This window comes from Ranitomeya variabilis, chromosome 2, assembly GCF_051348905.1.
Source record: "Ranitomeya variabilis isolate aRanVar5 chromosome 2, aRanVar5.hap1, whole genome shotgun sequence".
Lineage (NCBI taxonomy): Eukaryota > Metazoa > Chordata > Amphibia > Anura > Dendrobatidae > Ranitomeya > Ranitomeya variabilis.
Window position 1 is genome coordinate 954,696,998 of NC_135233.1, and position 24,036 is coordinate 954,721,033.

At 42.9% G+C, this 24,036-nt stretch overlaps 1 protein-coding gene across 3 annotated transcripts in view; it reads left to right on the forward strand.

The window, feature by feature from the left end:
* The window catches only part of PLS1 (plastin 1), a 238,333-nt gene that overhangs the window by 163,848 nt on the left and 50,449 nt on the right, over window positions 1-24,036 (forward strand). For all 3 annotated transcript variants that reach the window (XM_077290797.1, XM_077290796.1, XM_077290795.1), the window contains exons 11-12: window positions 8,605-8,683; window positions 8,840-8,954. In XM_077290797.1, the coding sequence (XP_077146912.1) occupies window positions 8,605-8,683; window positions 8,840-8,954 (194 nt within the window). The remainder of the gene's footprint in view (window positions 1-8,604; window positions 8,684-8,839; window positions 8,955-24,036) is intronic.

The following is a 24,036-nucleotide window of genomic DNA, read 5'->3' on the forward strand; positions in this document are numbered from 1 at the left end:
GTTGCTCCCTCCTGCCCTCTGCCAGGGACTTGCAGTGGCTCATGACTCACACAGGGAACATTTACCTCCTGTTTCTACAGAGAAAGATTCAGCTAGTCTGTTTTTAATTACTTGATGTCAGAGACCTAATACAAAAGAGAAGAATTAACCGGGTAGAAAGACAAAATGAACAATTGTAAGTACACAGTGCTATATATTATGATAATTGCAGTATATTAAGAGGGTAAAAATTTGATAGGAGGAGCACTTCTTTAAACCGGAGCACATCCCAATTTCCCAGTTCCCACTTGAGATTATATTCCCATGGGCCTAGGAAGCTGAAATTTGTGTTCCTGTCTGTCAAGGTCCACATAGTGGGAATATATAAGTGGAGATAGGTTTTAATGTTTATAGCTTATCAACCATTTAGATAACTTCATATTTTTCACAATGTTGAGATCAGATTTGTGACTTATACATGCTTTTCTGTACAGAGGCACCTACAGTGGTTGCACTACACAGCTTCTGAGTTACTAGACAGGTTGATATAGTTTCTAAATCTTTATTTTATAATAAGAATTATATTCTAAATAAAAGCACAGAGATTTTCCTGTTTAATATGATTTATAATAAGCTAATTCCATTGTTAGGCTAAGGTCACATCTTCATCAAATACCTGCTTCACAGAATCTCAGAGTCTCCATCACAAAATTATCAAAGCAGTGTTTTTTTTCAAATAAAATAACGGAGACCATGTGGAAAACCGAAGGACTCCATTGTGGTCCATGGAGTCCATGTGGCACCATTGGTATTCATTGTGTAACTGATCTAGCCCAGAAAGCCAAAAATATGAGAAAAAAGAGAACCTAGCCTTCACAGTGGGATGTGCTTATACCTTAGTTCAGTGTTTTCACTATTCCTAGGAGAGTTTTTTTTTTATATTTTTGATTACAAATTCATCAGATGCAGTAGAGCTGGGCTTCACTTTGAACTCTTAAAGGGGTTTTGCCATGAACAAAGTTCATTTTAATCAATAGATCTTGGAATAATAATATGTTCCACAATTGGATGTGTTTAAATAAAATGATCCAGTGCTGAGATAATCTTATAAATGTGCCCCTGCTGTGTACCGTGTAATGACTGTGTCTCAGCACAGGCGCATGGTCTGATCAAACCACAGCTCCTGGGCAGAGGAGGAAACAAAAGGGAGTATACAGACAGGACAGCAGGAGATCACAGCTGATCACATCTAATTGTGGAAATTATTATTATTCCAAGACTTATAGATTAAAGTGAACTTTTATTTGTGGGAAAACCCGTTTTAAAATTACACATTAGAATAAAAGTTGTCCGTACCCACCGATATTGGCAGTTCAGCCAATTCTAATGTGTATGTGCAGGCACCCAACTCTCCCATGACAGCTGATGTCAGAGGATATGAAGGTTACGCATTTTGAATGAAAATGTGCAACTCTTATGTTCTTCGGGAGATAAACACAATATCTATAGAGAAATATGGCATGAACACTAAGCCGAGCTGCACATTCATGATTATGGGGGAGTAGGGAGAGCTGTAGGCTGAATAAACATTTATTTGACAGCAACTGCATGTGTATGGCCAGCTTTATGTGCTGTTATAGTTTGTCAATTGGTTATTGTCATTGCCTGTTGTTGAATCTAGACCTATACTCTGCATGCCATTTCTAAGCTTAATGTAAAGTGCTTGCTTATTTGTTACCTGCTAACCCTTAAATCTTTTTGCTGAAAATTTAGAGATGAATTAAACAACAAACTGAGTATTAAAGAAGCACTCTTCTCATCAGAGGTTTTATCCTCTGTAACAAAGTCACTGGTAGAGTGCTGGAGGGGAGATATGTTTCACTAATAGCGTCAGTGATATAAAACCCAGAGTTTTTCCTCTAGCACACTAAGCGTTGTGAGGGTTTAAGCTAATTTGCTTTTATGTGAACATCCCTAACACGAGTCGGAGGATGTCCACCTTATCTCCAGCCCAGAGTGTGGTCTGGGGCTTAAGTAGCTAGCCTCCAAAGGCAGCAGTGTTCAGTGTCTGGAGAGGAACACTCCAGAGAAGAAAGTGGTTGGTTTTGTCTATGCCTGAACTGTGGGTCTTGCTAACCCTGAGAGGGCTGATCCCCACTAATGCAAGGACTGTAGCTAGTGCTACCATTTTGTTTTGTTTTGCTGTTTTGCCCAGAGGGATGTGTTTATTTTTTGCTTCAGCTTAGTTTATGTCATATCTAATAAATCAAGGGCACTACTAAAGCCGCAGTGTTTCCGTGTCTACCTCTGTGTGCAGCCGAGTGAGCCAATCTACCACACCTCATAAAATATTGCAGTCATCATATAATATAGCACTGTGTACTTACAATTGCTCATTTTGCCCTTGTACCTAGGGATTTTGCTGTGATATATAATTATAGTTCTAATGATGAGTCATTGAGGGAAAAATACTTCCTGTTTCTACATAGACAGATTCATCTAGTCTGGTTTTAATTACGTGATGCCTTAAACGTAATGGAAAAGAGAATAATTAACTGGGTAGATGGGCAAAATGAGCAATTGTAAGTACACAGTGCTATATAATATGATGACTGCACTATATTAAGAGGATAACAACTTTGATGTGAATGCTTCTTTAATCACCTTATTAATTTCTGCCACTCCTATGCTGCTGCTTCTCGATCACCCTGATGGTGTCTGTAGTTTGGCCTCCTGTGATGACATCACATTTATTATATGACGGTTGAGTGCCTGAGGATCAACATTTTCCAAATCTAAATGTTACTCTACATAAAATCTGTGCTTAAAAGAATCTAAACTTATCCTTACAAAACTCCCACTTTAATGTTACATCAGCTACAATATTTCCATGTTGTGTAAATTTTAACCCTGCTGTTCTGTTCGCATTTGCTATACACTTGTACTGTTCCCGGGTCAATATGACCCGACCTATTAATTCTTGATTTTTAGCTACTCTAAGTGTTTTATTTGAATACTTTTTTCATTATTATACTGTATGTGAACATGGTTGATCATAAACAAATGAAAAATTTAAATCCAAACTTAATAATTTATTTTTTTTCAGAAAAAGGTTACACAGGCTTTTTACAATTATCTTTGATTGTTGGCATTCAGAACCCCATACAATCTTTATTATTAAAATGGAGGGCAAACCATGCCACCAAGAAGTGACCAAACCACAACAAAAACAAAAACAAAAACGTGTTCCACCCAGTTAAGAACTATGGGGTATAGCTAGCAATCCCTACACCGGTTCCTAGATGATAGCTGCCTGCCGGCGGAGGTTGGCACCCTAGGGGGGAGCGTATTGGCGCCCCCGCTCCTCGATGACTGACCCTAGTGGCCCTGATGGACCCTACAACCTCTGGTGAACCCCACTACCCGTAGGCTAAAGGACCACTAATTCTAAACAGACAACAACTCTTCTAAGGAATGCTAGCACCCATAGATATTAAAAACAATATGAACACATGAGGACCAGACCGGTGATAAAATTGGAGAGTCTGAGCAGATGTAGGTACCTCTCTTTGGTGGCTATTTGGCAGATATGCCCCTAACACTCAAAGCTGGGGCTATCAGTGGAAGCCAAAAGAAAAATCCATATGCTGAACACCAAATGTGGATCGATGGATTGATAGCTTTGTGTCCCACATAGATTGGCCAATCTATGTGGGACACAAAGCTATCAATCCATCGAGCCTCCTGATGAGCCTAGGCAGGCGAAACGCGTTGAGGCGTTAACATTGAAAGGACAGACGGTGTGGGAAGTCTGGCGTGATGCAGATGAGTATCAACGATTTCCTCAGTATCTATGTTATGGTGGCTACTGAACACCAATAGTGTGTATATCGATAACAGATGGTGTGTGTATATTAGTGTCAGTTGGTGGCCTTAAGCACGTGCGGGCTATGCACTGATATTAGAATTGCGGTGATATAGGTTGATCCGGATTGTGCTGACACGCACACTGGACAAGCGAGTATTAGTGTATCCTGTTTTCACACATTTGGTGTTCAGCATATGGATTTTTCTTTTGGCTTCCACTGATAGCCCCAGCTTTGAGTGTTAGGGGTATATCTGCCAAATAGCCACCAAAGAGAGGTACCTACATCTGCTCAGACTCTCCAATTTTATCGCCGGTCTGGTCCTCATGTGTTCATATTGTTTTTAATATCTATGGGTGCTAGCGTTCCTTAGAAGAGTTGTTGTCTGTTTAGAATTAGTGGTCCTTTAGCCTACGGGTAGTGGGATTCACCAGAGGTTGTAGGGTCCATCAGGGCCACTAGGGTCAGTCATCGAGGAGCGGGGGCGCCAATACGCTCCCCCCTAGGGTGCCAACCTCCGCCGGCAGGCAGCTATCATCTAGGAACCGGTGTAGGGATTGCTAGCTATACCCCATAGTTCTTAACTGGGTGGAACACGTTTTTGTTTTTGTTTTTGTTGTGGTTTGGTCACTTCTTGGTGGCATGGTTTGCCCTCCATTTTAATAATAAAGATTGTATGGGGTTTAGTACATGATTTTTTGCAATTCGAAAACCCTTTAATCCAATATAAAAAGATTCAGATTGTTGGCATTCTGCACACAAATAACAAAAAAGCTTTACATTACTATTACTAAAACATGAGATTTAACTTTTTGAAAACAATATTTATAAATCAACAAATGAAAAATCATAACAACTTCAACCTTTTTAGAAAGAAAAAAGAAAAAACTGAACATGTTCATGCGTTTTTACAATTACATTTGTAAATTACAGTTTTCCATTTACCAATATAAGCATTTAGAGCTGTCACATCTAATTTTTTCCATTTATCACCATAAACTACTTGTCCCTCAATGTTTGTCATTTGTATTATAATATTTAGGATAGTCATATTTAGGAACAATGCGAATGCTGATCCTATATCAGATATTCTTGATGTAGCGTACCTTGTAGGACCAGGAGTAGCTTTTATGATCTTTTCAGAGGACAATCTACCAGCCTGACTAGGCTGCAAGTTCCAAATTACACACTTGTTTTTAGAAGGGATTTCTTGTATCCGGCCAGTTGTCTGGGTATCATGTTCCTCTTCATACTCCACTTCAGAATCCGAATTTTCAACATTGCTTTCCATCTCGCTTATGTGGTCCTCCTCTTCAGACATTATTTCCTGTGGGACATCATCTTCTGAATCAGAGGTGTTGACAAGCTCTTCCAATTCAGCGTCAGTCAATAGACATTTTAGACACATTTTTATCCAAGTTTTGAAAAAAAAAGAATACCTGTAAAGATGTGTATTCACAGCTCAGTGCTCTCTCACAGATTCCAGTGTCTCTTTCACAGGACTTCAGGGTGTAAAGGTACCTTCACACTAAGGGTACCGTCACACAGTGCAATTTTGATCGCTACGACGGCACGATCCGTGACGTCGCAGCGATCGTATGATTATCGCTCCAGCGTCGTAGACTGCGGTCACACGTTGCAATCACGGCGCTGGAGCGATGCCGAAGTCCCCGGGTAACCAGGGTAAACATCGGGTTACTAAGCGCAGGGCCGCACTTAGTAACCCGATGTTTACCGTGGTTACCAGCGTAAAAGTAAAAAAAAAAAACCGTACATGCTCACCATCTGATGTCCATCCGGTCCCTTGCCGTCCGCTTCCTGCTCTGACAGATCCGGCCGTACAGTGAGAGCAGAGTGCAGCGGTGACGTCACCGCTGTGATCTGCTCTCACTTTCCGGCCGGCAGACAGTCAGAGCGGGAAGCGGACGGCAAGGGACCGGACGGACATCAGATGGTGAGCATGTACGGTTTTTTGTTTTTTACTTTTACGCTGGTAACCACGGTAAACATCGGGTTACTAAGCGCGGCCCTGCGCTTAGTTACCCGATGTTTACCCTGGTTACCAGCGAACGCATCGCTGGATCGCTGTCACACACAACGATCCAGCGATGTCAGCGGGTGATCAAGCGACGAAAGAAAGTTCCAAACGATCTGCTACGACGTACGATTCTCAGCAGGATCCCTGATCGCTGCTGCGTGTCAGACACTGCGATATCGTAACGATATCGCTAGAACGTCACGAATCGTACCGTCGTAGCAATCAAAATTGCACTGTGTGACGGTACCCTAAGCGACTTTGCAGCGAGAACGACATCAATCCGTGACGTTGCAGCGTCCTGGATAGCGATCTCATTGTGTTTGACACGCAGCAGCGATCTGGATCCCGCTGTGATATCGTTGGTTGGAGCTAGAAGTCCAGAACTTTATTTCGTCGCTGATCACCCGCTGTCATCGCTGGATCGGTGTGTGTGACACCGATCCAGCGATGTGTTCCCTTGTAACCAGGGTAAATATCGGGTTACTAAGCGCAGGGCCGCGCTTAGTAACCCAATATTTACCCTGGTTACCATTGTAAAAGTAAAAAAAAAACACTACATACTCACCTTCTGATGTCTGTCACGTCCCCCGCCATCAGCTTCCCGCACTGAATGTGTCAGCGCCGGCCGGCCGTAAAGCAAAGCACAGCGGTGATGTCACCGCTGTGCTCTGCTTTACGGACGGCCGGCGCTGACCCATTCAGTGCAGGGAAGCCGGCGGCGGGGGATGTGACAGACATCAGAAGGTGAGTATGTAGTGTTTTTTTTTTTAACTTTTACAATGGTAACCAGGGTAAATATCGGGTTACTAAGAGCGGCCCTGCGCGTAGTAACCCGATGTTTACCCTGGTTACCCGGGTGCTGCAGGGGGACTTCGGCATCGTTGAAGACAGTTTCAACGATGGCGAAGTCGTTCCCCTGATCGTTGGTCGCTGGAGAGAGCTGTCTGTGTGACAGCTCCCCAGCGACCACACAACGACTTACCAACGATCGCATCGCTTGTCGTGATCGTTGGTAAGTCGTTTAGTGTAACGGTACCTTAAGTCAAATGACTGGTGTCCAATTTATAAGACAACAGTGTCTTCTCTCACAAACTGAAAATGCATTTGACTAAATAAATACTTGATTACTCATAACAGTGAAACCCCCAGCCTTTGAATGATAGACAACCAGTCTCCTCTCTCACAAACAGCAAATGGATAATACTAGATAATTACTTGCTTACTGATAAGAACAGTGAAACCACCACCATTTTGAGATGAAGTACACATAAAAAAACATAATTTATGCAGTCAGAAATAATCAGAGACCTGTAGAACAGTATAAAATGGTATCGGGTCATATTGACCCGAACAGTACAAGTGTAACAATCAGCGTGTAGCAAAAAGTAAACAAAAAAAAATTATATATATATATATATATATATATATATATATATAGAGAGAGAGAGAGAGAGAGCTCCACAAATGAGGAGAGGTCAAGATACCACTAGTTTCAAATCCTCATATAAAAAAATCTACAGGGTCTCAAAAATCATTTTGGGTCATATTGACCCGAACAGTACAGCAGGGTTAAATGGGTTTTCAACTCTTAAAAAAAAGTGTTCCCCAAATGATGGAACTCCTGTAAAATAACAAAATTAGATAGTACTCACCCTTCCCGGGTCCAGCACGGGCTTCCCACCGCTGCTTCTGCCTCACACTAATTGGTTCTGTCAATGTAGATGGCATGACTTACTGAGCTCAGCAATTGGCTGCTGAGGTGATGTGTGCTGTCAACATTCTGGAAAGCCCTATGTTTTGGGAGCCAATAAGACTACATTGTACACACTAGTAAATTTTCATGAATTTGACGGTCAGATATTGCACCCATACTGGCCTATCTGGCCAAGGCGGGCGTTTAAACACCAAATGTTACAATATTTGTGTGCAACTTCCGAGTTATGCAAAAAGTTTGTGACTTATTAAGGGGTTTTAGGCCAGAATTCTGGTGTAAACCCCTTATGAATTATCCCCTATATACTGTATTATAGCAGGGGTGGGGAACCTCAGGCCCCAGGGCCATTTACGGCCCTCGATAACCTTTTATCAGGCCCCCGAGCAGATTCTCAGGCACCGCATTCTTGGGCAGGGAGCTTTATTTTGATTACAACCATCTCATTTATTTATTCTAGTTCTGTTAGCAGACACATGCAGTGTTCACTACTGAACACTAAAGGACATGCAATGAAAGATTACGTCCTGAAACCAGTGACAGAGTCAGGATGCACTTTGTGGGGGGAGTTTGTACGGCCCCCGAAGGATAGTATAAATATCCAAATGGTCCTTGGCAGAAAAAAAGATTCTTCACTACTGTATTATAGGATAGTAGTCAGCATCAGCAGTCATGCCCTGTCAACAGAGAAGCCTGAAAAAGGAAGAGCTGCTCTGTTGATGTTAGGTCAAATCAAGCAGCAGAACTGGCACCAAGAGTGGTCCAAGATGGCTGAGCTGGTGCCGGGCAGAACATGTAGGTAGTTAACAACTACCTTCCTGTCAGTTCTTAGCCACATTAGAAAAAATAAAATAGCCCCCCCAGATAACCCCCTTAATAATTTCAGGTTTTATGTTATAGAAGCTGTGTAGAAACACTAGTGGCACTCTGCCCAATTGAAGTGCATGGTGGTAGGGCTTATTAATTCCTAATAATTGTTATATATTGCTATTTATCATTCATGAACACAGGGGAAACCAATGAGGAAAGGACATTCCGCAACTGGATGAATTCACTTGGTGTGAACCCTTATGTAAACCATATGTACAGGTAATGAATGCTTTTCTTTACTGTGTCTATATATATATGCAGAACCTGGGTGAGTATTATACTGTTATTTCATGTCTTGACAGTGGAATAGAATTGTTATAGTTCTGTGCTTAATGTATGTGAACTTGACCAGACTTTCTTTTTCTTTTGTTCTAGTGATTTTAGTGATTCTCTGATAATTTTCCAGCTATATGAACGAATACGAGTCCCGGTCGACTGGCGTCGTGTAAATAAAAGCCCATTTTCACCTCTTGGTGGACATATGAAGAAGGTGTGTGTATGGCTCATTTTTCATTATTGTGTAATATTTTGGTGACAACTGTATGACGTATATGGCTGGCCTTTAGAAGTACAGTTTATTCTCTTTTCATAATGGCATGTAAAAGTTTGGTCTTCCCCGATCAAAACGACTGTTATTGTGAACAGTCAGGCAAGTTGAAGATTAAATATATATATATAGACTAGCTAAAGAGCCCGGCGTTGCCTGGGTATAGTAAATAACTGTGGATAGTTATAGCACCTCACTTCTTTTATTTTCCCATCACGCCTCTCATTTAGCACCTCACTTCTCTCATTTTCCCATTACGCCTCTCATTTTCCCCCTCACATCTTTCATTTTCCCCCTCACATCTCTCATTTTCTCCCTCACACCTCTCATTTTCCCCTCACACCTCTCATTTTCCCCTCACACCTCTCATTTTCCCCCTCACTCCTCTCATTTTCCCCCTCACTCCTCTCATTCCCCCCTCACTCCTCTCATTCCCCCCTAACACTTGTCATTTCGACCTCACATCTGTCATTTTCCGATCCCTTCACTATTTTCCCTCACTCCTCTCATTTTGCACTCACACCTTTTCATTTTCACCTCACACCTCTCATTTTCACCTCACACCTCTCATTTTCACCTCACACCTCTCATTTTCACATCACACCTTTCATTTTCCCCTCAGTATATACATGTTTGTCATCTCCCTTATATATAGTATACACCTGTATGTCATCTCTTGTATATAGTATATACCTGTATGTCATCTCCCCTGTATATAGTATATACCTGCTGTATGCCATCTCCTCCTGTATATTGTATATACCTATGTGTCATCTCCTCCTGTATATAGTATATACCTGTATGTCATCTCCTCCTATATATAGTATATACCTGTATATCATCTCCTCCTGTATATAGTATATACCTGTAAGTCATCTCCTCCTGTATATAGTATGTACCTGTATTTCATCTCCTCCTGTATATAGTATATATCTGTATGTCATCTCCTCCTGTATTAGACCTCGTTCACACGTTATTTGGTCAGTATTTTTACCTCAGTATTTGTAAGCTAAATTGGCAGCCTGATAAATCCCCAGCCAACAGGACAATAGGAAGCCCTCCCCCCTGGCAGTATATATTAGCTCACACATACACATAATAGACAGGTCATATGACTGACAGCTGCCTTATTTCCTATATGGTACATTTGTTGCTCTTGTAGTTTGTCTCCTTATTAATCAAATTTTTATTTTTGAAGGATAATACCAGACTTGTGTGTGTTTTAGGGCGAGTTTCATGTGTCAAGTTGTGTGTGTTGAGTTGCGTGTGGCGACATGCATGTAGCGACTTTTGTAAGATGAGTTTTGTGTGGTGACATGCGTGTAGCAACTTTTTGTGTGTCGAGTTGCATGTGACAGGTTAGTGTAGCAAGTTGTGTGCAGCAAGCTTTGCGCATGGTGAGTTTTGCGCGTGGCGAGTTTTATGTGTCGTGCGTTTTGAGTATGTGCAAGTTTTGTGTGAGGCAACTTTTGCATGTGTTGCAACTTTTGTGCATGTGGCAATTTTTCTGTGTGTGCAAGTTTTGCGTGTGGCAAGTTTTCCAGGAGGTGAGTTTTGCACGTGTGGCGAGTTATGCGTGAGCCGAGTTTTGCATGTGGCGAATTTTGAGTGGCGACTTTTGTGTTTCGACTTTTATGTGGCGAGGTTGGTGTATGTGTAGTGAAATGTGTGCTGAGGGTGATATATGTGTTCAAGCACATGGTAGTGTGTGGCGCATTTTGTGTGTGTGTTCATATCCCCGTGTGTGTTGAGTATCCCATGTCGGGGCCCCACCTTGGCAACTGTACGGTATATACTCTTTGGCGCCATCGCTCTCATTCTTTAAGTCCCCCTTGTTCACATCTGGCAGCTGTCAATTTGCCTCCAACACTTTTCCTTTCACTTTTTCCCCATTATGTAGATAGTGGCAAAATTGTTTCGTGATTTGGAACGCGCGGGGTTAAAGTTTCACCTCACAACATAGCCTATGACGCTCACGGGGTCCAGACCTGTGACTGGGCAAAATGATGTGGCTGTAGCTGCGACGGTGCAGATGCCAATCCCAGACATACACACATACATGCATACATACACACATTCAGCTTTATATATATATATATATATATATATATATATATATATATATATATATATATTTATATATATATATATATATATACACACACACACAGTACAGACCAAAAGTTTGGACACACCTTCTCGTTTAAAGATTTTTCTGTATTTTCATGACTATGAAAATTGTACATTCACACTGAAGGCATCAAAACTATGAATTAACACATGTGGAATTATATACTTAATTTCAGTTGTTTCACACTTTTTTGTTATGTCTTATATTCTAGGTTCTTCAAAGTAGCCACCTTTTGCTTTGATGACTGCTTTGCACACTCTTGGCATTCTCTTGATGAGCTTCAAGAGGTAGTCACTGGGAATGTTCTTCCAACAATCTTGGAGGAGTTACCAGAGATGCTTAACACTTGTTGGCCCTTTTGCCTTCACTCTGCGGTCCAGCTCACCCCAAACCATCTCGATTGGGTTCAGGTCTGGTGACTGTGGAGGCCAGGTCATCTGGCGTAGCACCCCATCACTCTCCTCCTTGGTCAAATAGCCCTTACACAGCCTGGAGGTGGGTTTGGGGTTATTGTCCTGTTGAAAAATAAATGATGGTCCTACTAAACGCAAACCGGGAGGAATAGCATGCCGCTGCCAGATGCTGTGGTAGCCATGCTGGTTCAGTATGCCTTCAATTTTTAATAAATACCCAACAGTGTCACCAGCAAAGCACCCCCACACCATCATACCTCCTCCTCCATGCTTCACTGTGGGAACCAGGCATGTAGAGTCCATCCGTTCACCTTTTCTGCATCGCACAAAGACAAGGTGGTTGGAGCTAATAATCTCAAATTTGGACTCATCAGACCAAAGCACAGATTTCCACTTGTCTAATGTCCATTCCTTGTGTTCTTTAGCCCAAACAAGTCTCTTCTGCTTGTTGCCTGTCCTTAGCAGTGGCTTCCTAGCAGCTATTTTACCATGAAGGCCTGCTGCACAAAATCTCCTCTTAACAGTTGTTTAGAGATGTGTCTGCTGCTAGAACTCTGTGTGGTATTGACCTGGTCTATAATCTGAGCTGCTGTTAACCTGCGATTTCTGAGGCTGGTGACTCGGATAAACCTATCCTCAGAAGCAGAGGTGACTCTTGGTCTTCCTTTCCTGGGGCGGTCGTCATGTGAGCCAGTTTCTTTGTAGCGCTCGATGGTTTTTGAACTTGGGGACACTTTCAAAGTTTTTCTTTACTTATCTGCTTATTTCTTGCCATAATACAAATTCTAACAGTCTATTCAGTAGAACTATCAGCTGTGTATCCACCAGAATTCTACACAACACAACTGATGGTCCCAACCCCATTTATAAGGCAAGAAATACCACTTATTAAACCTGACAGGGCACACCTGTGAATTGAAAACCATTAATCCTGACAGGGCACACCTGTGAATTGAAAACCATTCCCGGTGACTACCTCTTGAAGCTCATCAAGAGAATGCCAAGAGTGTGCAAAGCAGTCATCAAAGTAAAAGGTGGCTACTTTGAAGAACCTAGAATATAAGACATAATTTCTGTTGTTTCACACTGTTTTGTTAAGTATATAATTCCACATGTGTTAATTCATAGTTTTGATACCTTCAGTGTGAATGTACAATTTTCATAGTCCTGAAAATACAGAAAAGTCTTTAAATGATAAGGTGTGTCCAAACCTTTGGTCTGTACTGTACATAGAAGAAGATTCTTTACTGTTAGGGCAGTGAGAATCTGGAATTCCTTGCCTGAGGAGGTGGTGATGGCGAACTCAGTCGAGGGGTTCAAGAGAGGCCTGGATGTCTTCCTGGAGCGTAACAATATTGTATCTTACAGTTATTAGGTTCTTTAGAAGGACGTAGATCTGGGGATTTATTCTGATGGAATATAGGCTGAACTGGATGGACAAATGTCTTCTTCAGCCTTGATAACTACCGTATATACTCGAGTATAAGCCGAGATTTTCAGCCCATTGTTTTGGGTTGAAAGTCCCCCTCTTATCTTTTACTCGAGTCATACCCAGGGGTTGGCAGGGGAGGGGGAGCGGGGGCTGTCAAATTATACTCACCTACTCTTGGCGCGGTCCCTGCAGGTCCCTGCTTCCCTGTACTCTGAGCTGTCACATGGTACCGCTCATTACAGTAATGAATATGCGGCTCCACCTCCCATAGGGGTGGAGCCACATATTCATTACTGTAATAAGCGGTAACGATGACCGCTCAATACAGGAAGAAGCTGCGGCGCTGGGGAAGCAGGGACTGCACCGCGCCAGGAGCAGGTGAGTATAACGGGGAGGGGAGCGCAGCGCTGCGCGATATTCACCTGCTCCTCATTCCGGCGCCGCTCCATCTTCAGCGTCCTCTGCATTGACATTCAGGTCACAGGGCGTGATGACATGAAGATGGAGCGGCGCCGGAACGAAGTCAGGTGAATATTGAAAGTGCCGGGGGCCTGAGCGACGGAGAGGTGAGTATGTGATTTTTTTTTTATTGCAGCAACAGCAAATGGGGCAAGTGTCTGTATGGAGCATCTTATGGGGCCATAATGTTTGCGCAGCACTATATGGGGCAAGTGTCTGTATGGGGCCATAATCAACGTTTGTGCAGTACTATATGGGGCAAGTGTCTGTATGGAGCATCTTATGGGGCCATAATCAATGTTTGTGCAGGATTATATGGGGCAAATATCTTTATGGAGCATCTTGTGGGCCATAATCAACGTTTGTGCAGCACTATATGGCGCAGATATCTTTATGGAGCATCTTATGGGGCCATAATCAACGTTTGTGCAGCACTATATGGCGCAAATATCTTTATGGAGCATCTTATGGGGCCATAATTAACGTTTGTGGAGCATTACATGGGGCCAGGGTCTGTATGCAGCATTTTATGGGGCCAAAATCAAATTTCTGCAGCATTATATTGGGCAAATGTGTCTATGGAGCATTTTATGGGCCATGATTAACCTTTATGCAGGATTATATGGGGCATATTTTAATATGGAGCATCTTATGGGGCCATCATAAACTTTATGGAGCATTATATGAGGCTCCTGATTCAATATGGATATTCAAAAACAATTAACCTACTGATGTCTCAATTAATTTTAATTTTATTGGTATCTATTTTTTACTTTTGACATTTACCGGTGCTGCTGCATTTTCCATCTTAGGCTTATACTCGAGTCATTAAGTTTTCCCAGTTTTTTGTGCCAAAATTAGGGGGGGTCGGCTTATACTCGGGTCGGCTTATACTCGAGTATATACGGCTTGTTACTATGTTATATAGTCAGTTTTTACACTTTAAAACTTACAAAAAAGAAAAAAATAACTTTGACCAAGGTTTCAGACCTTAATTAGTCTGTTAGGGTTATGGCTTGTTCACTATCAATGTTAGGAAAGGCCAGGTGATGCAAATTTCCCAGCTTTATAAAAACCTAGGCTTCTTTAACTTTGTGCCTAAATACAGCAACCATTGGTTCTTCTAAGCAGCTACCTAGAACTCTGAAAATGAAAATGGTGGAGGCCCACAAAGCAGGAGAAGGCTATATGAAGATAGCAAAACATTTTCAAGTTGCCCTTTCCTAAGTTTGAAATATAATTAATAAATGTCAGTTAGCTGTAACAGTGGAGGATAAGATTTGGTCTGTAAGACCAAGCAAAATTTCAGTGAGAGCTGCTTGTAGGATTGCTAGAGAGGCAAATCTGAAATCCTGATTGACTGCAAAAGACTTTCAAATGATTTAGCAGGCTCTGGAGTTGCGGTACATTGTTCTTCTTTTGAGTCACCTGCGCAAATATGGCTTTCATGGAAGAATCATCAAAAGAAAACTTCTCCTGCACCCTCACCATAAAATTCAGCGTCCAAAATGATCAAAGGTATGTATGGAGAAAAAAGGGCACAGAATTTCACAATAAGAACATCTCGCCAACCATTAAGCATGGGGGTGGATCAATCATATTTTGGGGTTGTGTTGCAGCCAACGGCACTGGGAACATTTCATGGGTAGAGGGAAGAATGGATTCATTTAAATTACAACAAATTATTGATGCAAACATAACACCATCATTAAAAATCTATAGCTAGACCTCAAAATAGCAGTGCATGCAAGACGACCCAGTAATCTCACAGAACTGAAAGAATTTTCCAAGGAAGAATGGATGAAAATCTATCAAACAAAAATTGAAAGGCTCTCGGCTGGCTACAAAAAGCATTTACAAGCTGTGATACTTCCAAAAGGAGGTGCTACTATGTACTAACCATGCAGAGTGCCCTATCTTTTGCATCAGCCTATTGTCACTCTGTGACTTGAGGCAAGCATATTTATTACTCCTTCTCACCTTCCTATGTTCCTTGCATGTCCCAGCCCACCTAAATCCTCATTGACTCCATATTTCTCAGTCTCTCTATCTAGTCTATCTATCCCCTTTTTAGCACATCTACCCTCCCCCAGATCCTAGTTTAAAAGCTCCTCCATCCTTCTGCCCATTTTCTCCCCAAGCACAGCTGCACCCATCCCATTGAGGTTCGACCCGTCCCTACCATAGAGCCTGTAGCCGACTGAGAAGTCTGCCCAGTTCTCCATGAACCCAAACCCTTCCTTCACCAATTTTTAAGCCACTTATTTATCTCCCTAAGCTTCCGCTGTCTTTCTAGTGATGCTTGTGGCACTGGCAGTATTTCTGAATACACCACCTTGGAGGTCCTGGCCTTCAGCTTCTCCCCTAGTTCCCTGTGATCGTTTTTAAGGACCTTCAACCTCTCTCCAATTTTGTCATTGGTACCGATGTTTACCATGATTACTGTTTTTTTTCAGCCCCTCCCAGCAATCTGTCTATCCAATCTATCCGAGCACCCGGCAAACAACACACACTGTGCGGCATTCACAGTCTCGGCAGCAGATGATCCTTTCTGTCCTCTTAATTATAGTCCCCTACCACCAACATGTGTCTGGCCTTTGCTGCACTCTTATGTCCCTTCTTCCTGCCGCAATCCTTTTCCTGGTTGCTAGGAGCAAGGTGGTTATTCTGGTTATCTGACACAAAACATCTATCTGAGCTATGTCTCCAAAATTTGATTTAGGAGTCTGACCATTAGTTTGAGAATGAAACACTGAGAAAAAGGATGGTTGCGTTCCTAAACAGGAATAAAACATCCTCCAAAATGTAGATACTAATTGTGTCTCACGATCTGACAACACATGGGATGGAAACCCTGTGAAGCATCACGATCTCAGCTACAAACACCTGAACCAGTGTCTTGACATTAGGGAGAGTAAGTAAAGCAGTAAAGTGTTACATTTTACTAAGCCTATTCACCATGACTAGGATAATCGTTTTATCAGAGGACGAAGGAAGATCCGTATTGAAATACATAAATGAGTTTATGGACGGTCAGGAATGGTTAATAGTAAAAGAGCCCCTGAAGGACGAGTTTGCAGGGTCTTGGAATGCGCACATACACTACATGAGGACACAAAGTAAACTACAGCCTTACGCAACCTTGGCAACTGAAAAACAATGAGGAAAAGAGGTCCAAGGTTGCCTTACTATCTGGGTGACCAGCCAAAGCCGAGTTATGATGTGCCTCTATAATTTTTAGGTTCTGGTACAAAACTTTTTCCTTGAAGGACCAGCAGAGGCTTGCCCCTGAGTCTTCAATACCTCACCCTCAACTTCAGAACACTCTGAGGAGATGACCACCCCTTCTTGTAAAATAGGAACAGCATCATCAGAACTCCCACCTCCAGGGATACTTCGAGACAAAGCTTGGTCTTTGACGTTCTTAATCTCAGGACGGTAAGTGACCAAAAAATGAAACCTGGTGAAAAACAAAGACCATCTTGCTTGCTTGGGATTCAAGGTACATTAAGTTTTTGAGATCAGTGATGACTGTGACCGGATGAACTGCCCCCTCCAAAAAAATGACACCATTCCTCAAATGCCAACTTAATGGTGAAAGTTCCCTATTGCCTACATCATAGTTTCTTTCGGTCAATGTTAACTTTTTGGAGAAGAAGGCACATGGATGCCACTTACCAAGGGATGTCCATTGAGACAATTGTTACGATCCTTAGTGGTTGAGGATCACGAATTACTCCAGCTAAGTAACAAACATAGGACAAGCTCTAGGGAGGTGGCAAACTGGACTAACCGCAAATCTGAACCTATCCAAACACACTAGAAGTAGCCGGTGAACGTGCCTAAAAAATCCTAGACGTCTCGAGCCAGCCTGAGGAACTATCTACCCCTAGAGAGAAAGAAAGACCTGTCTTGCCTCCAGAGAAATAATCCCCAAAGATATAGAAGCCCCCAACAAATAATAACAATGAGGTAAGAGGAAGGCACATACACAGGGGTGAAAACAGATTCAGCAAATGAGGCCCACTAATACTAGATAGCAGAAAATAGTAAGGGGTCTGTGCGGTCAGTAAAAAACCCTAACAAAATATCCACACTGAGATTTCAAGAACCCCCACACCAACTAACGGTGTGGGGGGAGAAACTCAGTCCCCTAGAGCAACCAGCAAGCGAGGAGATCACATCTTAGCAAGCTGGACAAGAAACATGATGAATGCTGATAATCAAAAAATGAACGGACAAAAACTTAGCTTGTCTTGGAGAGGCTGGGAGCAAGGTAATAACAAGGAATCTGAAGAGCACTGAATACATTGATAGCAGGCAAGGAACTGAGTATCCAGGTGAGTTAAATAGGAAACGAACCAAGGATAACGAACCAGCTGATGCAGCCAACCTGCAGAAGACAACACTACACAGTACCGCTTGTGACCACTAGAGGGAGCCTAAAAATAGAGTTCACAACAGTACCCCCCCCCTTGAGGAGGGGTCACCGAACCCTCATCAAGACCCCCAGGGCGATCAGGATGAGCCGCGTGGAAGGCACGAACCAAATCGGCCGCATGAACATCAGAGGCGACAACCCAGGAATTATCCTCCTGACCATAGCCCTTCCACTTCACCAAATACTGAAGCCTCCGTCTAGAGATACGAGAATCCAAAATCTTCTCCACCACGTACTCCAATTCACCCTCGACCAGCACCGGAGCAGGAGGGTCAACAGAAGGAACCACAGGTACCACATACCTCCGCAACAAAGACCTATGGAACACATTATGAATGGCAAACGATGCTGGGAGATCCAAACGAAAAGACACCGGGTTAAGGATTTCCAAGATCTTATAAGGACCAATGAAGCGAGGCTTGAATTTAGGAGAGGAGACCTTCATAGGAACATACCGAGAAGACAGCCACACCAAATCCCCAACACGAAGTCGGGGACCCACACCGCGGCGGCGGTTGGCAAAGCGCTGAGCCTTCTCCTGTGACAACCTCAAATTGTCCACCACATGGTTCCAAATCTGCTGCAACCTATCCACCACAGAATCCACCCCAGGACAGTCAGAAGACTCAACCTGACCCGAGGAAAAACGAGGATGGAAACCAGAATTGCAGAAAAAAGGCGAAACCAAAGTAGCAGAACTAGCCCGATTATTAAGGGCAAACTCGGCCAATGGCAAAAAAGTCACCCAATCATCCTGATCAGCAGAAACAAAACATCTCAAATAAGTTTCCAACGTCTGATTAGTTCGCTCGGTTTGGCCATTAGTCTGAGGATGGAAGGCTGACGAAAAAGATAAATCAATGCCCATCTTAGCACAAAAAGTCCGCCAAAACCTGGACACAAACTGGGATCCTCTATCAGACACAATATTTTCAGGAATGCCGTGCAAGCGAACCACATTCTGAAAAAATAGAGGAACCAAATCGGAGGAGGAAGGCAACTTAGGCAAGGGCACCAAATGGACCATCTTGGAAAAACGATCACACACCACCCAGATGACAGACATTTTCTGAGATACTGGAAGATCCGAAATAAAATCCATGGAAATGTGCGTCCAAGGCCTCTTCGGGACAGGCAAAGGCAAAAGTAAACCGCTGGCACGAGAACAGCAAGGCTTAGCACGAGCACAAATCCCATAAGACTGCACAAAGGAACGCACATCCCGCGACAAGGAAGGCCACCAGAAGGACCTAGCCACCAAATCTCTGGTACCAAAAATCCCAGGATGACCCGCCAACACCGAAGAATGAACCTCGAAAATAACTCTGCTGGTCCATCTATCCGGAACAAACAGTCTCTCTGGTGGACAACGGTCAGGTCTATCCGCCTGAAATTTCTGCAGCACTCGTCGCAAATCTGGGGAAATGGCAGACAAAATCACTCCCTCTCTGAGAATACCAGCCGGCTCAGAAACTCCCGGAGAGTCAGGCACAAAACTCCTAGAAAGTGCATCAGCCTTCACGTTCTTTGAACCAGGCAGGTATGAGACCACAAAGTTGAAACGGGAGAAAAACAGCGATCAACGAGCCTGTCTAGGATTCAGGCGCTTAGCAGATTCGAGGTAAATCAGGTTTTTGTGATCAGTCAAGACCACCACACGATGTTTAGCTCCTTCGAGCCAATGCCGCCACTCCTCAAATGCCCACTTCATAGCCAACAACTCCCGATTACCAACATCATAATTCTGCTCGGCAGGCGAAAACTTTCTTGAAAAGAAAGCACATGGCTTCATCACAGAGCCATCAGAGCTACTCTGCGACAAAACAGCCCCTGCTCCAATCTCAGAAGCATCAACCTCGACTTGGAAGGGGAGAGAGACATCTGGTTGACATAAGACTGGAGCTGAAGAAAACCGGTGCTTCAGTTCCCGAAAGGCCTCCACGGCCGCAGGAGACCAATTAGTCACATCAGAACCCTTCTTGGTCAAATCCGTCAAAGGTTTAACCACGCTAGAAAAATTAGTGATGAAACGACGGTAAAAATTAGCAAAACCCAAGAACTTCTGAAGACTCTTAACAGACGTAGGCTGAGTCCAGTCATGAATAGCCTGGACCTTGACTGGGTCCATCTCCACAGTAGAAGGAGAAAAAATAAAACCCAAAAAGGAGACCTTCTGTACTCCGAAGAGGCATTTTGAGCCCTTCACAAATAAAGCATTAGCACGCAGGACCTGAAACACCATCCTGACCTGCTTCACATGGGACTCCCAATCATCAGAAAAGACCAAAATGTCATCCAGATAAATAATCATAAATTTATCCAGATATTCTCGGAAGATGTCATGCATGAAGGACTGAAACACAGAAGGAGCATTAGAGAGTCCAAAAGGCATCACTAAGTACTCAAAATGGCCTTCGGGCGTATTAAATGCTGTTTTCCATTCATCTCCCTGCTTAATGCTCACAAGGTGATACGCACCACGGAGATCTATCTTAGTGAACCAACTGGCACCCTTAATCCGAGCAAACAAATCAGACAATAGTGGCAAAGGATACTGAAATTTGACTGTGATTTTATTCAGAAGACGATAATCTATACAAGGTCTCAAAGAACCGTCCTTCTTGGCCACAAAAAAAAATCCTGCACCAAGAGGGGAAGAAAGACCTCTCTTGCCTCCAGAGAAATAATCCCCAAAGATATAGAAGCCCCCAACAAATAATAACGGTGAGGTAAGAGGAAGGCACATACACAGGGGTGAAAACAGATTCAGCAAATGAGGCCCACTAATACTAGATAGCAGAAAATAGTAAGGGGTCTGTGCGGTCAGTAAAAAACCCTAACAAAATATCCACACTGAGATTTCAAGAACCCCCGCACCAACTAACGGTGTGGGGGGAGAAACTCAGTCCCCTAGAGCAACCAGCAAGCGAGGAGATCACATCTTAGCAAGCTGGACAAGAAACATGATGAATGCTGATAATCAAAAAATGAACGGACAAAAACTTAGCTTGTCTTGGAGAGGCTGGGAGCAAGGTAATCACAAGGAATCTGAAGAGCACTGAATACATTGATAGCAGGCAAGGAACTGAGTATCCAGGTGAGTTAAATAGGAAACGAACCAAGGATAACGAACCAGCTGATGCAGCCAACCTGCAGAAGACAACACTACACAGTACCGCTTGTGACCACTAGAGGGAGCCTAAAAATAGAGTTCACAACAGACAATACAGCCTCGACCCCCACCCCGGAAGCATCAACATCAACAATAAATGGTTACGAAGCATCGGGTTGGATGAGTACCCGCGCAGTGGAATTCACACCTCCTCAAAGAAGAAAATGCCTTCCGAGCACAGTTGGACCACCTCGAGATGTCCGTAACTTTTATAGTCATGTCATTGAGGGGGTTTGACAATAGATGAGAAGTTTCAGCTAAATTTCCAATAATAGTTTGTGAACCCCCAAAAATGTTGTAATACTTTTAGATTTTATGGGAGGTCCCATTCCAGAATGACTCGTAGCTTATCAGGAGCCATGCAGAAACCTGTGGCTGACAATAGGAAACCCGACAATTGAACCTCTTGTATAGCGAATACACACTTCTCCAACTTGGCATACAGTTTATTATCTTGTAAAATCTATAACATCTGCCTGACATGTAACTGTTGTGATTGGGCGAATAGATTAAACTGTCAACAAGACACTATACTACAAAGCTACCGAAGATGTGAAGGCAGATATCATTAACCCCTTTCTGGGGTGGGCCCTAATTCCCAAGGACGGAATAGTACGTCCAGCGGGATCGGCCGCGCTCACGGGGGGGAGCGCGGCCGATCGCGGCTGGGTGTCAGCTGCCTATCGCAGCTGACATCCGACACGATGTGCTAGGAGCGGTCACGGACCGCCACCGGCACATTAACTCCTGGCACACCGCGATCAAACATGATCGTGGTGTGCCGGCGGTACAGGGAAGCATCGCGCAGGGAGGGGGCTCCCTGCAAGCTTCCCTGAGACCCCCGGAGCAACGCGATGTGATGGCGTTGCTGCGAGGGTCTCTTACCTCTCCTCCCTGCAGCAGGCCTGGATCCAAAATGGCCACGGCATCAGGGTCCTGCAGGGAGGGAGGTGGCTTACCAAGTGCCTGCTCAGAGCAGGCGCTGGTAAGCCTGCAGCACTGTAAGTCAGATCGCTGATCTGACAGAGTGCTGTGCAAACTGTCAGATCAGCGATCTGTGATGTCCCCCCTGGGACAAAGTAAAAAAGTAAAAAAAAAAATTTCCACATGTGTAAAAAAAAAAAAAGAAAAAAAAAATCCTAAATAAAGAAAAAAAAATATATTATTCCCATAAATACATTTTTTTATCTAAATAAAAAAAAAATCAAACAATAAAAGTACACATATTTAGTATCGCCGCGTCCGTAACATCCCCACCTATAAAACTATATCACTAGTTAACCCCTTCAGTGAACACCGTAAAAAAAAAAAAAAAAACGAGGCAAAAAACAACGCTTTATTCTCATACCACCAAACAAAAAGTGGAATAACACACAATCAAAAAGACGGATATAAATAACCATGGTACCACTGAAAACGTCATCTTGTCCCGCAAAAAACGTGCCACCATACAGCATCATCAGCGAAAAAATTAAAAAGCTATAGTCCTCAGAATAAAGTGATGCCAAAATAATTATTTTTTCTATAAAATAGTTTTTATTATATAAAAGCGCCAAAACATTAAAAAATGATATAAATGAGGTATCGCTGTAATCGTACTGACCCGAAGAATAAAACTGCTTTATTAATTTTACGCGGAACGGTATGAACGCCTCCCCCAAAAGAAATTCATGAATAGCTGGTTTTTGGTCATTCTGCCTCACAAAAATCGGAATAAAAAGCGATCAAAAAATCTCCCGTGCCCGAACATGTTACCAATAAAAACGTCAACTCGTCCCACAAAAAAACAAGACCTCACATGACTCTGTGGACTCAAATATGGAAAAATTATAGCTCTCAAAATGTGGTAATGCAAAAAATATTTTTTGCAATAAAAAGCGTCTTTCAGTGTGTGACGGCTGCCAATCATAAAAATCCGCTAAAACACCCGCTATAAAAGTAAATCAAACCCCCTTCATCACCCGCTTAGTTAGGGAAAAATAACAAAAAATAAAAAATGTATTTATTTCCATTTTCCCATTAGGGTTAGGGCTAGGGTTAGGGCTAGGGTTAGGGCTGGGGTTAGGGTTGGGGCTAGGGTTAAGGCTACAGTTAGGGTTGGGGCTAAAGTTAGGGTTAGGGTTGGGGCTAAAGTTAGGGTTAGGGTTTGGATTACATTTACGGTTGGGAATAGGGTTGGGATTAGGGTTAAGGGTGTGTCTGGATTAGGGTTTCAGTTATAGTTGGGGGGTTTTCACTGTTTAGGCACATCGGGGGCTCTCCAAACGCGACATGGCGTCCGATCTCAATTCCAGCCAATTCTGCGTTGAAAAAGTAAAACGGTGCTCCTTCCCTTCCGAGCTCTCCAGTGCGCCCAAACAGGGGTTTACTCCAACATATGGGGTATCAGTGTACTCAGGACACATTGGAGAACAACTTTTGGGGTCCAATTTCTCCTGTTACCCTTGACAAAATACAAAACTGGGGGCTAAAAAATAATTTTTGTGGAAAAAAAATATTTTTTATTTGCACGGCTCTGCGTTATAAACTGTAGTGAAACACTTGAAAAGTCAAATGGCGCTCCTTCGCTTCTGAGCTGTGTCATGCGCCCAAACAGTGGTTTACCCCCACATATGGGGTATTGGCGTACTCAGGACAAATTGTACAACATTTTTTGGGGTCTATTTTCTCCTGTTACCCTTGGTAAAATAAAACAAAAAAAGGTTAAATGTTCATTTTTATTTAAACTTTTCAAAAATTCCTGTGAAACACCTGAAGGGTTAATAAACTTCTTGAATGTGGTTTTGAGCACCTTGAGGGGTGCAGTTTTTAGAATGGTGTCAAACTTGGGTATTTTCTATCATATAGACCCCTCAAAATGACTTCAAATGAGATGTGGTCCCCTAAAAAAAATGGTGTTGTAAAAATGAGAAATTGCTGGTCAACTTTTAACCCTTATAACTTCCTAACAAAAAAAAATGTTGGTTCCAAAATTGTG